The 15882-nt window shown below is 47.2% G+C and overlaps 1 protein-coding gene across 2 annotated transcripts in view; it reads right to left on the reverse strand.

Annotated features, from left to right (window-relative positions):
- Window positions 1–7938, reverse strand: part of CCNDBP1 (cyclin D1 binding protein 1) — a 105660-nt gene extending 97722 nt beyond the window's left edge. The window contains exon 1 of one of the 2 annotated variants that reach the window (XM_069243472.1): window positions 7616–7938. In XM_069243472.1, the coding sequence (XP_069099573.1) occupies window positions 7616–7706 (91 nt within the window). In that variant the 5' untranslated portion in view covers window positions 7707–7938. The remainder of the gene's footprint in view (window positions 1–7615) is intronic. The other variant, XM_069243473.1, reaches the window with a different exon arrangement.
- Between the last annotated feature and the right edge of the window lie 7944 nt (window positions 7939–15882).

The raw sequence follows: 15882 nt of genomic DNA on the forward strand, positions 1-15882 counted from the left end.
GGGCTGGACGTGTCCTTGCTGCTGATCGATGTGTCACTGCTGGCAAAGGGTGGGCTCCAGAACCCATGCACAACAGTGACACCCGAAGCTGGGCTGGTGGTGGCTGCGGTGCTCTTGGGACTCTTTGAAGATGGATGGGGGAGCTCATCGGGGGGAAAGAGGTCAAGGTTAGCCATGAAAAGTTTTTTAGGGCCAAGGTAAAGGGTAGGGGAAGTGGAGGTAGAAGAGGTGGTTGTAGGAGAGTCAGGTGTGCGGTCATTGGGTGAAGGTGCTGGTGCTGTAGGCTGTCGTGAGGTGGATGGCTGTTGGGTGGGTGGCTGCCTGCGTTTGTGTGTCTTGGAAGAGGGGGTGACAGACGCAGTGGGAGAGGACACAGGGGACGTGTAAATGGCAGTGGGGGTGGTGACTGCACGAGTGTGGACTGTACTGGAGGGTGAGGTGGTGATGGAAGCACTGGCTGATGTTGGGGTGCATGCAGGTGTGAGTGTAGACGTCACAGGGAGGGAGGAGGGAGACGAGGAGGAGGGGGACACAGGGGTGGCAGTGGCTGTTGGCAAGTCTGCATCTGGGTGTTGCTTGGGTGAGTGTTTGTGGGATCTGTGGTGCTTGTGTTTGGATGAGCTGCTCTTGGGTGTTGAGGTGTGTGCAGGCTGGTCTGATGGTGTGGATGGGATAGGCTGAGGAACAGGAGACAGAGAAAGGCTGGAGGCAGTAAGAAGAGGGAGGCTGGAAACAGGGACAATGGCTGCCGTCAGTGCTGAGGCCAGAGCAGTGAACGCTCGTTGATGGGCAGCCTGACCCGAATGAATGCCCTCCAGGTACGAATTGCTCTGTTGCACCTCCCTTTGCACACCCTGGATGGCATTCAAAAGGGTTGTCTGCCCAACAATGAGCGTCCTTACCAGGTCAATGAGCTCCGCACTGAGGGCAGCAGGGGCAGCAGGGGCAACAGGGGCAGGGGCTGAGGTGCCTGGGGCGAAGGAGACGCGCGCCTTCCTGGGCGAACGGGCACGGAGCGAAGACTGAGGGGCTGCTGGGAGGGCGGGGCTGGTGCGCTGGGTGGCGGCTGTACCTGTAGAGGCGGGGGGCACGGATGTTGCCGCCACCGCTAGGGAGCTCCCATCCGAGGACGTGTCGCTTTCGCTGCTCTCACCAGCGGTCCCCGTCGTGGTGCTCCCCTCGCCCTCCGGATCACTGGTGCCCTCGGTGTCTGTTCCTGGGCCCACCGGGGCCTTGTGTCCTGCAGCTCCCTCGTGCTCCGATGCCAAATCTCCTCCGCCTGATGATGCTAATGCACACATGCACAAGAAGATGAAGAGAAAGGGTGGGGGGAGAAAAAAGAAGACCAGGTTGAGTGCATGCAATGTCAACACCGTTGGCGGAGAGGACAGACACAGGAGCCTAATGCACTAAGCCGCGCATTCGGGGTACACTACTCAGTACTACTGACTAGGACAACAGGCCAAGAGACGTCAAACGCGCACATGGGAGATGCTGGACCTTCAATGGCTGTACTTGTCACCCTACCGAGGTGGGGGCCGGGGGCACAGGGCCGTGCCTAAGGGAGAGGACTACACTACAGAAAGCGCCCTGGCCTAATGTCACCCACAGCCCTCCTCCCCCACCCAGACGCCTCCACTGCGCAGAAAGATAGGAGAATGTGCTGATACTCACACCCTTGTGTCTGCTGTGATGTCTTAAAGCGCCCATCCAATTGTGGGTAGGCCACCGCCAGGATCCGGGACATCAGGGGGGTCATGGTGCGACTGGCACCCCTCCTAGGTTGGGAGGCCATCCCCAGCAGTGTTTCTGCGGTCTTCCTTGTTCCGCGGCGGATGTCCTCCCACCTCTTGCGGCAGTGGGTGCCCCGTCTGTTGTGGACCCCCAAGTTCCGGACTTCCTTGGCGATGGCACGCCAAATCTCGATCTTCTGATGGGCGCTGACCTATTTGACATGTACAGGGTGGAAAGGAGGAAATCATCAATGACCTGCATGTTAGATGTGATTGCCCCCCCCCACCAACTTTGCCATATGGCACATGCTCTCATCTGTCGGGCGTTGCACTCCTCATTCGCCCCCCACCCCACCAACTTACATCCACCCCAATCCACGCAGGCATAGCCCATTCCATGTGCACCCGGTGTACTCACTTGTTGGTCTGGAGGACCGTAGAGTAGCGCATACTGGGGGAGGACCCCATCCACGAGCTTCTCCAACTCTTCAGATGTGAAGGCAGGGGCCCTTTCCCCAGTCGCAGCAGCCATTGTATCTTCCAGACCGAGGTCACAGCAGCACTTGCAGTATAGGTCCTCTCCTGTGGATGATCAGGTCTCGAGTGATTAAGCAGATAGAAAATGGCGGTCACGCCCGCGGTGTTGCGTACCGCGGCGGTGCGTACCGCGACCGCCGGCGCACTTCGTCATTGGCTCCTGAAACCCATAGGCTTCAATGTTAACCAATGCGGCTTTGCGCCGCGGTCTTCGACCGCCTACCGCCACGGTGTGCCCCGCCAGCGCATTGACCTCAAATCCCATTGTCCCACTTCACAGGTCAGGCAGCCGCCATTTCAAGGGCCTACATGGCTTAATTTTGACTGCGACACACAGGCCTAGGCCTTGCATTGCCACACATACACAGCTTTCAACCCATTGCCATTCTTTAACTGTGCAAGATGTCTGTACGTACCTGTGGTTTGGCTGACTCTGTGCTCCATGTTGTCCTTCCTAGGCACCGTCCGCTGGGACTTGGGATGAGAAGGAGGAATCCTCGCGTGTACCGACCGCTGGTGGACCTGTCGACAATGGAAGAACGCCATATAATACTTCGATACAGACTTGACCGTGCCACTATCCATGAACTGTGTGCCCAGCTGGAGCCAGCCCTGATGTCCCCCATCCGCCAACCCACAGGGATTCCCCCTCTGGTGCAGGTTTTGTCAGTCCTCCATTTTTTGGCAACTGGGTCATTCCAGACCACAGTGGCCATGTCATCTGGAATGTCTCAGCCTATGTTTTCAAAGATTTTGAGTAGAGTGTTGTCTGCCCTGATGAAACTCATGCGGAGCTACATCATTTTCCCAGAGGGGGGTGACTTGCCTACAGTGAAGGGTGATTTCTATGCCCTTGGACATATCCCCAACATCATTGGTGCCATTGATGGGACCCATGTGGCTTTGGTACCCCCAAAAGACGATGAGCAGGTGTACCGAAACAGAAAAAGTTATCATTCGATGAATGTCCAGGTGGTCTGTTTGGCTGACCAGTACATCTCCCATGTAAATGCCAAGTTCCCAGGGTCAGTGCATGACGCGTATGTGATGCGAAATAGCAGCATCCCCTATGTGATGGAGCAGCTACAGAGACAACGTGTGTGGCTAATAGGTGACTCTGGTTACCCCAACCTGCCTTGGCTACTGACCCCAGTAAGGAATCCCCGGACCAGGGCAGAGGAACGGTACAATGAGGCCCATGGGCGAACTAGGAGGATCATCGAAAGGACCTTTGGCCTCCTGAAGGCCAGGTTTAGGTGCCTGCATATGACTGGGGGATCCCTGATGTACTCACCAAAGAAGGTGTGCCACATCATCGTGGCCTGCTGTATGCTTCACAATCTGGCATTGCGACGTCAGGTTCCTTTCCTGCAGGAGGATGGTGCAGATGGTGGTGTTGAAGTAGCTGTGGAGCCTGCGGAGAGTGAAGAGGAGGAAGACGAAGAGGACGACACAGACAACAGGGACAGAGTAATAGAACAGTATTTCCAGTAGCACACAGGTAATAATCACCCATGCCATTTTACATTTCCTGAAAGCCTCCTGCATCTCAACTTTGTCGGTTTCCCCCCAGACCTATGAACATGATGTTTGATTTTCCCTTCCCTTTTCTGTGCTGTATGAGCCACTGCGTGACCTCGGCTTGGTTGGCCCATGGACTAATGCTAAATTACCTCGGTATGTGTAATTCACAATGTTCACAATACGTAATTGATATGTAATGTGTCATACATTTGTAAATAAGACAGGCTGAGTCCTGATTGATTTCAGTGCAATGTGTGATTTATTATTAGTGCATAGATATTGGTACATGATAGTGAAACAGTGATGGGTGGGGGTGGAGTAATGTCCATGGCGGAGTACAGTTCTCAGTCTCACAGGTGCATTGTCCATATGCCTGTGGCAGGATGGAGCAGGGGCAGTTCAAGGTTTGACAGGGTGGCAATGTGGGACAGTGGGAGGACTTCAGGGGGTATGTGATGCTGGCGGGGGACTTGACATCCTACTCGGTCGTTTTTTTTTATCTCAGGCTCCTTTTGCGGGGCGGTTGTTGTTCAGCAGGAGGTGGGGTTCTGGTGGGCTGTCGTTGTGGTGGGGCCTCCTGTCCACTAGCGCCGGCGGAGGTGGTAGGCTGTTCCTGTTCCTGGCTAGTGACAGGGGCCCTGTGTGATGCCACATGGTCCCGAAACGTGTGCTCTATGCGGTTCAGGGCCTGGACTATGCTCCCCATAGCGGTTGAGATGTTGCTGAGTTGGTCGCTGAACCCCATGTAGCGTTGCTCCTGCTGTGCCTGGATCTCCTGGAACCTGGCCAGTACCGTCGCCATCGTCTCTTGTGAGTGGTGGTAGGCAGCCATGATGGTGGTGAGGGCCTCTTGGAGAGTGGGTTCCCTGGGCCTCTCCTCCCCCCCCTGTCGCACAGCAGCCCTCCGAGTTGCCCTGTTTCCCTGGGCCTCTGTCCCCTGGACGGTGTGCCCACTCCCACTGCCCCCAGGTCCCTGTTGTTGTTGGGTTGGTGGGTTACCCTGGGGGCCCTGTAGTGGTAGACACACCGCTGCTTGACCTGTCCTAGAGACAGAGGCATGGGCCCGCTGGGTGGGAGCTGTGCTGTTGTTCCCAGAGGGGGTTGGGTCTGCAGTGGCCTGTGTCTGGGTGAGGGGAACCGACTGCCCAGAGGTCCCCGATGGTCCGGGCTGGTCGTCAGGTTCCAGGTCGACAGAGCTGCTGTCATCACTAGTGGCCTGTTCCGGGGGTGGGATGGACATTTCTGGTCCCTCCTGACCGGTGTGTTGTCGTTCGGGTCCTGCATGGGGTAAGAGGGTATGGTTATTGTTTCTGTGTGTGCATTAGCTTGCGTTTTATGGGTGCCCTTGTCCCCCAGTGCTGGCATTCCCTTGGGGGAGGTGTTGTGAGGGTGTTTTGTGGGGGGGGGGGGGGTGATGGGTATGTGCAGTGGTCATGCTTAGGTGATGGGTGTCCATAGTTTGGGGGTGGCATGCAGGGGTTGGTGTTGGGTGGGTTGTGCTGGGGAGACATTCTCAGGGAGGATGTGTGCTGGGGGGTTGGGGGTGAGGGTGGGGGTTAGCATGCTGGGGGGGGGGGGGGGGTGAAGTGGTTGGCCTTGTACTTACCAGAGTCCATTCCTCCGTGTACTCCAGCTAGGCCATCAGGATGCAGGATGTTGAGTACCTCTTGCTCCCATGTTGTGAATTCGGGTGGAGTGGGTGGGGGTCCCCCGCCAGTCTTCTGCACTGCGATGTTGTGTCGCGAGACCATCGAGCGCACCTTCCCCCGTAGGTCGTTACATCGTTTGCGGATGTCCTCTCGATTTCTGGGATGCTGTCCCACCGCGTTGACCCGGTCCACGATCCGCTGCCAGAGCTCCGCCTTCCTTGCTATGGTGGTGTGCTGGACCTGTGAGCCGAAGAGCTGGGGTTCCACTCTTATGATCTCCTCCACCATGACCCGGAGTTCTTGGTCCGAAAAGCGTGGGTGCCTTTGTGGTGCCATGGGGTGGTGTGTATGAGGTGTGGGGTGGTGTATGTGATGATGTGTGTGTTGGTGTGTGGTGCTTTGTGCTTCTATGTGGTGTGTGTGATGTTGCGGTGTGCCTCTGTGTGTCTGGCTATCTATTCTCTGATGTGTCTCTCTCTCCTTCGTCTCTGGTTTTTGTTGGTAGGGGTTTGTGGGTGATGTGGGTGTGTGTTTTATATGGTATTGGATGTGTGGGAGTGGTGTGTGTATGTGTTTCAGGTGTGTGCCTTTCAAATTGTCCAATGTGGTAGGGGTTTGTAAAGGTGTGTGTATTTTGACTGCGGCGGTGTGTACCGCCAATGGAATACCGCGGTTGAATGACCGCCGCGTCGATTTGCCGGTCATAATGGGATGGGCGTATTTCTGTTGGCGTGGCGGTGGAGGTTTGGTCTTCTCCAGTTTACCGCTGGCCGCTGATGTGGCGGACTGCAGTGGAGGGCGGATTTTCGGAGGTTTTGCAGTTGCGGGTCAGAATGTCCGTGGCGGCTGACCACGGCGGTATTGTGGCGGCCTTCTGACCGGCGGTAAGCGGCTTTTACCGCCGAGGTCAGAATGACCCCCTTTGTGTTTTGCCAATATGCTCCTTGAAAAAAAGCAGAATGCTTGTCACTCACAGCGAAGTCAATCTATAGAGAATTCTAATAAAAACAAAAGGTCTTGGTTAAATCTAGACCTAATTAGGTGCCCATTCTTAATTAAAGTCACAAAAGTGCACCTGTGATATATGCCCTAGTATTATTGCAGATTTCCAGATTCCATGATTTCACAGTAATTTACAGAAGCAAGCCAGGAAATTGTACTCCTAGAAAATATTTGTGACCTGCATTTTAGCAGAAGCAAATATGAATGTGTAGATTTGTTCATGCAAAAATCTGCTGTGCATTTACAAGTTCACTTTCCCTCCGAGCAATTTTTTTCCCCAAACTTGGAAGAAGCTTTATTTCTGCCCTCGTCATAAGTAGATTTCCAACTTTTTTTAGTACAGAAAAATATTAGAGAAGAGCTAGGGAAAATCCATAAAACATGGAGGTTAGCAGATTTATGTAGACTCAAAAGCACATTGCAACCCTGGAACTATTGCTTAACACTACCTCCAGCCCCAATATGTAGAACTGTGGAAAGGTAGCAAAATAAGGGAATTGCTAGAATTCAAACCCTACTATAGTATGGAGCCCTGGCACAATCAGAGAGGCTAATATCAGAACCATAATTTATAGGCAGTCTATGTGCACTAAAGACGTAAGTGGATTTTTTTACAGGACAATTAGATTTATGAAGCAGTCTGTCCCATGGACAGGTAGAAATGTTATTAAATTCCACACCCCTGAACTAATCTCCCAACGGTTTTTAAACAGACACAGTTAGATTGAAGAAAGCCCACGACACCATGTTTGTGGAACGTCTTGAACACAAAACCCGAGTACAAAAATATGTAGCCCTCAGGAAAGCATCTAAATTGTAATCAATTCAAACTGCTAGCACGTGAATCTACAAAAGAACATTTAAACAGTTTCCCAGTTGACTCAAGTCCAACTTCCCCAATCCATGGTAAAGATTGACTGTGATATCAAGGCATTCAGTACACTAAAGACATCGAAGGGAGACGCATTGGACTTTTTAAATCTGCAGCACAACCATAACAGCTTCCAATGCTTTGGCTCTCCGTTCCCTGCTCTTTCCTCGTCTAATCATTTTCGGTTCTTTGCTCAATAGTCCGAGCCGTAACAACCTGGTAAAGGTGGACACGTGACGTGCTGGGTGGCAGAGTCGTCTAACAAGCAAGGGACCGAGTCCACACGTCCGCTTACTTACCACGCAGCTTCTGCAGTATGCAGCGCAGGGTCTCCGCCTGGCCCCGCAGCACAGACAGGGCGCTCCTAGTGGTCCCAACCGCTTCCTCCATTACTCGACCTTAAACTAGGAGCCTCCAAGAGCGCGGAACCATGTGCAGTTGCTCCGCAGTCCGCATAAACGCTCAACTAGGGACTCTAAAACAGACTTGGCGTGCAGCGCAAGGGAACGATAGGTCGGGAGACTTTCATTTACCAGGGATCCTAATTCGTCGGACTCACTTTCTCTCACAAACCGGAAGTTCCAAGACGGGGCGGACTCATATAGTGCGGGTCCTATAGACTGCATTCTGTGAAAGATGGTTACCTCTGGCAGAGCTGTATTCTGCTGACAGAATACGACGAGAGTAATTAGACAGTCACGAATAAAACTAGATTTTATGGTGGCTAGGTCACTGCAAGCTTAAATCAGATCTAGGCTGAGGGACAGGAAGGAGAGGCGCTCTTTTAATGTAATTGACAAGCATGAATAGGAAATTATTAGCCTGACTTCAAAATGGCCGAGCCCTGGATTTAGTTTGACGTGAGTAGTTAGTCCGCAGTCCAGGGCCACTGGAATTATGTGCCATGGTGATGACTAAATGTTATAGCACGTAAAGGCAAATTAGTGCAGTGGAGGTGGGAGTCACATAAGAAGTATATGAACTACATTGAAAATTAAAAAGATTGTGAACGTAGTTCCCACTGGATCCTGCCCTCTTCTACTAATGGCTGTAGAAACAATGTTAGTGCATTTTGTACAATTAAGGGGTGTTGAGGGCAAGTTGCTTAACTATATAAGATCTTGCTGCAATTTCCACAAAATATGGTTTTGCCGCAGTTCCCACATAATCCATCATCTACTGCATAACCTTCACATTTTAACAACCACATTTTTGTATGACGATCAAATGGATCAAACGTTACTAAAAACCCACAAACACATTTTGCTGCACAGCGTGAGGCCATTTACAGAAGTTAACTGGTCTCCTTGCTGCCTCTTATTTCTGAATTTTGCTGTTGAAGTGGCGAGGTGAAACCTTTTCCCAGGCACTGTTAACCTGTGTGAAAATGCCAAAGTATTGAAGTAATCCGATCATAAAATGTGGCGCATTACACCAATTAAATTCATATAACATATGCACATAAATTGGTGCTTCCCTGCTGCGTAATTCCAGAGACCCTTCCTATGAGCTTTAAAATTCACATTAGTTCTTCTAAATCAGATTGCAGACTGTGGTAAGTTTATAGTAATATTGGTTTCACTAAGATTGCTTTCACTTACTGTGTGTCCTTAACCTCTCATAACCTGCTAGGTACTTACCTATGTTACCACTGGTCCTTTGATGTATATTCTTACTCTGCTGTTGTATTTGGGTTGTATATGGAATAACGGGAATGGAATTTTGTAGATTGGGGGTGGAATGTTATTATTGGGAGTGTTGGCAGTTGCTGTTCCTGTGGCTGCCCTGCTGGACGTATATGTACCGATCTGGAAATAAAAAGAGTGAAGAAATTTACCAAGGTGTGGAGTCTGTACTCATCAGGTGGTGGCGAGTTACGAACCACGTTGTTTCCAGCAGGGTAGCAATCTTTTGGCACCTTCGTTCACTATCTGACAATTTTTTTTTGGTATCCGGTGATTCTGATGTCGTTCGATTTCCTTTCCGGTGGTAGTGAGGAGCGGCGCTGCGAGGAGGACGGCTGTAACAGGAGCTGTCTGGAACCAAAAGGAAAGGGACAAGTGTATTGCTACATACACTACGTAAATGTATTGCTAGATACACTACGTGCATGCAGCAGCACTACGTGCAAGGTAAACAGTGGTGCAGAGTGTGGACCATTGGCCTCTGCTTTCATTGGCCTTCGCTTCCATTTTGGTTCACGACTCCATTTTGTCCAGTCTGGTTCGGTGCAATAGGCACTGTTCTGTGTTTTTCCACAAGCTTCGGCAAGCTGAAGGGTGGGGTGTTTTTCTGCTCAACTTCGCTCCATCTGCCTGGTACGAAGGGCACTATTTACATTCCACGAGCTATCAGTTAGAACAACAGGGGGATGCGCCTGTACACAAGGAGGAATGCAAGCTTCACCTTGGAGTCCTCTCCTGGGAACTTGGCCCGTTCTGAGGAGACGTCTCGAAGGGTGAACAAGGTACCGCCGATTGCACAATTTGTAAAGGAGGGGGTCTTTTTCTAGAAAAGACTCCTGGGCGTTAGTAGATACTATAAAAGTTGGGGGCCTGGATGGGCTGGTTTAGGAACTCTCTTCTGGGTTGGACGCAACGCCAGGAGGACTGATTGTCCCGAACAGAGGCTCCCTGTGTTAGCTGATTTGGGTTCCCCAGCTTTGTGTACGGCGGAGGGATGCAGACGCTCTTTTCGGTGAAGCTTTTCAATTTATTAAGTGTATTGTGTGTGCGCGCGTAATGTGTACTTATTCTTGCAGTCATTTTCATGCTATTGAGCATTGAAGTATATTGTGTGTGCGCGCGTAATATGCACTTATTCTTGCAGTCATTTTCATGCTATTGAGCATTGAGGTATATTGTGTGTGCTTGTATTATATGCACTTACCCTTGCAATTATTCACAGAGTGCTTGTATCTTTATCATTATTCTCATGTTATTCTCCTGATGTATATATATATATATATTAGTGTGGTTTAGTTTTGCTAGCTGAGAACTTGCCCCTTAAATAAACTTGATTATTCTACTTACGAAGGTGTTTGAGAGTGATTGCTTTACATTGTGCCTTGAAATATCCTGAAGTGCATAGTTTTGATATTCTGAAGGGTAAAGCAGCACAACAAGGCAATGTTTTTTTTGGGTTCAGGAGGAGCGGACAGCGCACATATCGTGCGCGTGATATAGGCACAGAGGGTGCCTCTTCAGTGGCTTATTTGCGCGTGTCATCCTGCGCGTGGTGCTGGCACGGAGCGGTGTCTATCAGCAGTGTGACGCACGCACGCATCCAACGTCTTTTCCATTACAATGTAGGACACACAGGCGTGTATACAGCAGAATGTCGTTTCCATGACAACATAAGACATGCAGGTGTGTGTGCAGCAGTCTACATTATTCAACAATTGGCGATACAGATAGGATGTCTGGATACACAAGCTCACAGTGTAAATTTTGGATATCACGTGAGTGTACAACAGTATAGAGGCGAGCCTCAAGTTACATGTGAGCGCACATCGTTGCAGACATAACTCTCAGGTACATTTGTGTTCACTATTGGGGAATCTGCTACAGTGATTTGCACCCTTGGGGGCAGATTACAGTGATTTGCACGCTAGCAAGTGTTCTGGACATATTTAATTTCTTCAATCTTTACAGTAGATCAGGAGAGGAAATGCAGCAAACAATCTTACCACCAATTCCATTCTTATCATCCCTAGGATTACCTCCTGTTGAGTGGGAACAACGGAAGGAGGGATTTGAAACATAGTTGGATGCCATTGAAGGAGAAATTTTCACTCAAAAGAAGAAATTTGCTTAATTGAAACAGTCTTTAGGAAAGGAGGGTAGGAAAATATTTAAACATTTACTGAGTGTACCTGTTGTAGGAAAGGGTGATGTAATAGATGAATATGAGGTGGCCATAAAAGCATTAGATGCTCGTTTTAAGAATGGAGCGTCATACATTTTACAGGAGATGCCAAATGAATCTATTGAAAATGTTGTAAGTGAACTTAGAATATTAGCTTCAAAGTGTGATTTTAAGATATTTGAAGATGATGTGATTCATGACCAAGTGGTAGAAATATCGAATAATATGAAAATTAAAGAGAAGTTATTGACAGTAGAGAATCCCACGTTGGATAAAGCTATAGAAATTGCCTGTAGTATTGCATCTACAACAAGGTTTATGGGGAAAATGAGTTTGAAGGATGAAATGCAGAGGGTGCAATCGCAACAGAGTCTAAACAAAGGGAAAGTAATGTTATAGCGTTCAATGATAATAAGAGAAAGCCATTAGAATGTTATGGTTGGGGTAGCAGAAGGCATTAGGGAAATTCTCAGTTGTGCTTGGTGGTTGATAAATGGTGCAACAAATGCAAGAAATTAGGTCATTTTATGAAGGTGTGTAAAGGAGAATAGTGAAAAGAAGCAAAGAGTATTAAATCAGTCAATGTGGTGGAAAGTTATGCAGCAAAGAAAAGTCCAAGTGACTGATGAAGAAAGTGTAGTGCTTTTAATAGAGGAAGATGTAGCTGTTGTGACTGAAGTTTTAGTGAAAAAAACATTGTGTTTAATTTAAATTAATGGGGTCGGTTATGATATGAATGCAGATTTGGTTTGTTGTTTACTTTAATTAAAGTTGATGAATGTAACAAGATACAGAATGTTCATTTAAAGAAATCTAAGGTGAAGCCAGTAGCTTATATTGGGAAGCCTATTGAAGTGGTAGGTGAATTTGATGCAATGTTGTGTTTTAAAAGCAATCAAACTTAAACTACAGTGTACGTGGCCCGTACGGGTGGAAATGTGTAGGGATGGTTGGACCAAAAGAAACTAGAAATTATGCTAGATCCAAATGGTTCTGAACATGTAATGTTACGCCGAGAGGTAGTAAGTTCAGTGTCGGCAAGAAGTTGTAGTTGGACTGAACATTTTCCAGAAGTATTCAACAACACTTTGGGGAGAATAAAAGGGTTTAGCCATCAAATACAATTGAAAGCCAGTGTGGAACCTGTAGTTCATAAACCAAGACATGTACCGATAGCCATGAGAGAAGAATTGGCAAGGGAATTGCAAAGGTTATGTGATCAAGATGTACTAGAACCTATGGAGTGTTCCGAATGGCTTTCTCCTGTAGTTTTAGCGAGGAAATCCAAGGGAGCGTTGAGGATGTGCATTGACCTGAGAGACTTGAATAAAAGAATATGGGTTGATAGGCATCCTTTACCGAACATTACAGAAATGTTGACACTGAATAAAGGTGCAAAAGTATTTGCAACATTGGACTTATCATCAGCGTACTATTAAGTTGTGTTGCATAAAGATTTGCGTCATTTAACGTCATTTGTCACACCAGATGGGGCATATCAATTTAAGGGTATGCCATTTGGTTTGGCTTCCTTCTCATCGGTTTTCTAGAGAGTAATAGAAGCAATGTTTAAAGGTGTGGAGAAAGTCAAAAGTTTTCAGGATGGCATACTGGTTTGGGGAGTAAACCAAAAAGAGCTAGACAAAACGTTAACACTAGTGTTGACAATTTTGAAGGAAAGAGGAGTCCCTTTGGAAGCAAGTAAATGTCATTTTGGAGTGAAAAGTGTAGATTATTTGGGACACAGTTTGTCTGAGAAGGGAGTGGAACCATAAGGCAGTTTAGTAAAAGCCATAAATGAATTTCCAGCACCACTCCAGAACAAGGATCAATTGATACAATTTTTTGGGATGGTGAAATTTTATGCACGTTTCATTCCGAGATGTGCAGATCGAATTAAGGTGATGCAAGAATTACTACAGAATAAGGCCAAGCTTGAGTGGACAGAAGAGAAGGATGAGGAATTCAACAAGATAAAGTGTGAAATAGATGAGGGCATGCAGTTGAAACCATTTGACTCACAAGATCGGAGTATTGTGTTGATTGATCTTAGTCAGTATGGTTTAGGAGTGGTTCTAAAGCAATCCAGAAATGGAAAGGATGAAGTAGTGGCATTTGCTTCTCGACCATCGAGGGGGAGCTGAGGCTACACATTCAGTAATTGAGAGTGAAGCTTTGGTTTGTTGGTGGGGAGTGAATTATTTCAGAAAGTATTTGTGGGGTACGGAATTTATCTTAAGGACGGATCAAAAACCATTGTTTAACTTATTATCAACTAAGGGTGCTTTCAAAGCGACGCCTAGAATTGCTAAATGGTATTATAGGTTGCTGCATTGCAAGAGTTTCAATTTGGATCAGAGAATATTGCTGGTGCTAAAAATATATTTGCTGACTGTCTATCACATTTTCTGGTGGACACAAAGGTAGAAGAGGATAAAGGTGATGATTTTCATGTGGTAGCATGCACCATGTTAGATGAGAAAGAATGCATAAATGACAAAGTATGGAAAGAAGCTGTGAATCAGGACAAAGTATTGCAAGAATTGATTGGGTGGCTGAGTAGAGGATGGCCTAAGAGTGAGGTATATGAAGGTGTATAAATAGATATTTCAGGAATTGAGTTGGTCTGATGGCACTTTGAGGAGAGTAAATTTGTTAGTGGTACCACAAGCTATGCGTAGCAAAGTGTTGAGTTTGGCACATGAGGGACATGTAGGGATGAGTGCAATGAAAAGAAGAATAAGGGAAACATTTTGGTGGCCTGGTATGGATAGACAAGCTGAAAGTTGGGTAAGAGAATGAGTGTCATATGCTCCGAGTGACAAGTCGGAAGTAACAGCACCTAGTCCTGTAGAGGCGGTAACAGTACCAGAGAAACCTTAGTATGAATTGGGAATGGACATAATTGGTCGCATGAACATGTTAAGTGATAATCACAGATTTGGTATAGTGTTAATAGATTATCATTCATGTTGGCCAGAAGTAAAGTTGGTCAGGATGGCAAATACTAAGGAAGTGACTACATTTTCACAAGAGTTGTTCATGAGGGAAGGAGTTACGTCTGAAATAGTGACCGACAATGGGGTGCAATTTGTGTCTAATGAGTTTAAGGAATTTATGAGAAACTGGGGTGTGAAGCATGTCACAACGTCGTCATACCATCCTAAGAGTAATGGTTTAGCGGGAAGATGTAACCGAGTAATAAAGGATAATTTACAATTGTCAATGGTGAATGGTTTCGAATGGAAAAACGAGTTGGAGGAGTTAATATGGGCATTATGAACAACTCCAAACACCGTAAAAGGGGTCTCACCGTTTGCTTTACTCATGGGAAGGGAAGCAGCAAACAAATTGGTTCGTCCATGGATGAATAATTTGGAGGCATCTGTTGAAAAAAAAATATGTAGAAAAGAGGCGAGAGAGTGCACAAAATAAATATGTAGAAGTAAAGAAGAAGAAAGGAATGGAAGTAAAGGTAGGAGATTGGGTTGGAATCAAACTACCAGCGATAGTTGTCAAGGGAAATTCTAAATGTTCTGTTCCCAAAAGGGTGGTATGTGTGAAGAGGTGTGTGGTCAAACTGGATGATGGTAAATGGTGGAATAAAGCGAGAGTGGCTATTCAGCAGAATGTGGGAATTACATCAGAGGAGGACATGGTTGATAAAAGGAAGTTTGGGGAAATTGGTGGTCAGCATTTGGAATGCAGGAGTTCGGTGAGAGAAAAGAAAAAACCTGTGTCGTTACATGACTATATAGAATAAACAACAAGAAATAGAGTTAGACTCATATATGAGGTGTGAATCTTTTGTTTGAGGTAAAATAAAATAATCAGTTTATTTTAGATTTAGGCACAGTACATGTAGTATTAGTATAAAGATGTATGTGTAGCACTAGGATTCAAGAATTTAAATTTATTGTTTTGTTAAATGTCTGTAGGGGGAAGATGTGATGTATTTGGGTTGTATATGGAATAATGGGAATAGAATTTGGAAGGTTGGGGGTGGAATGTTATTATTGGAAGTGTTGGCAGTTGCCTTTCCTGTAGCTGCCCTGCTGGACATATGTACCAATCTGGAAATAAAAAGTGTGAAGAAACTTACCTAGGTGTGGAGTCTGTACTCATCATCTGCCTTACAAGTTCACTTCTGGATTCTATTTCAGTGGTATCTGGCGTTATCTGTGTTTGGATGCTCCAGTAAACAGATAACTTTTGGCATAATATATTTGGCATCTTTACTTACCACATTTTGGTGACGAGGTGAAGAAGAACCCTGGAGGAGCATCCACTTTCATACACGGCTTTGTGTGTGACACAGTGTGGGAAGGATTATTGAAATTGCTCCAATTAAGACGTTTTGGGGTCCCTCTGTGAAAGCGTCCTGATCTTCGAGGTTCCTTTTGTCTACGTACCAAGGTTATGTTAACATATACCGTGTTTGGCACATTTTAGAGAGGGGATCAGATTTGGAGGAGTCTGGCACTGGCGCAAGCTACTATCACAAGCAACATCCTTGCATTTGGAATCACCTGCGGCAGCACAGTGCTTGGCACCAGCACCCAACTTCCAGTTGACACGTAAGCAGTCACATGCGAGAGCTTGTACCTGGGAGTGCTTACAGACTTAACCAGCATGTATCTGCAGCATCTTATATGCGTCAGCAGAAAAACAAGTGTTCAATGCATCACACATATGTTTT

This window comes from Pleurodeles waltl, chromosome 7, assembly GCF_031143425.1.
Source record: "Pleurodeles waltl isolate 20211129_DDA chromosome 7, aPleWal1.hap1.20221129, whole genome shotgun sequence".
NCBI lineage: Eukaryota > Metazoa > Chordata > Amphibia > Caudata > Salamandridae > Pleurodeles > Pleurodeles waltl.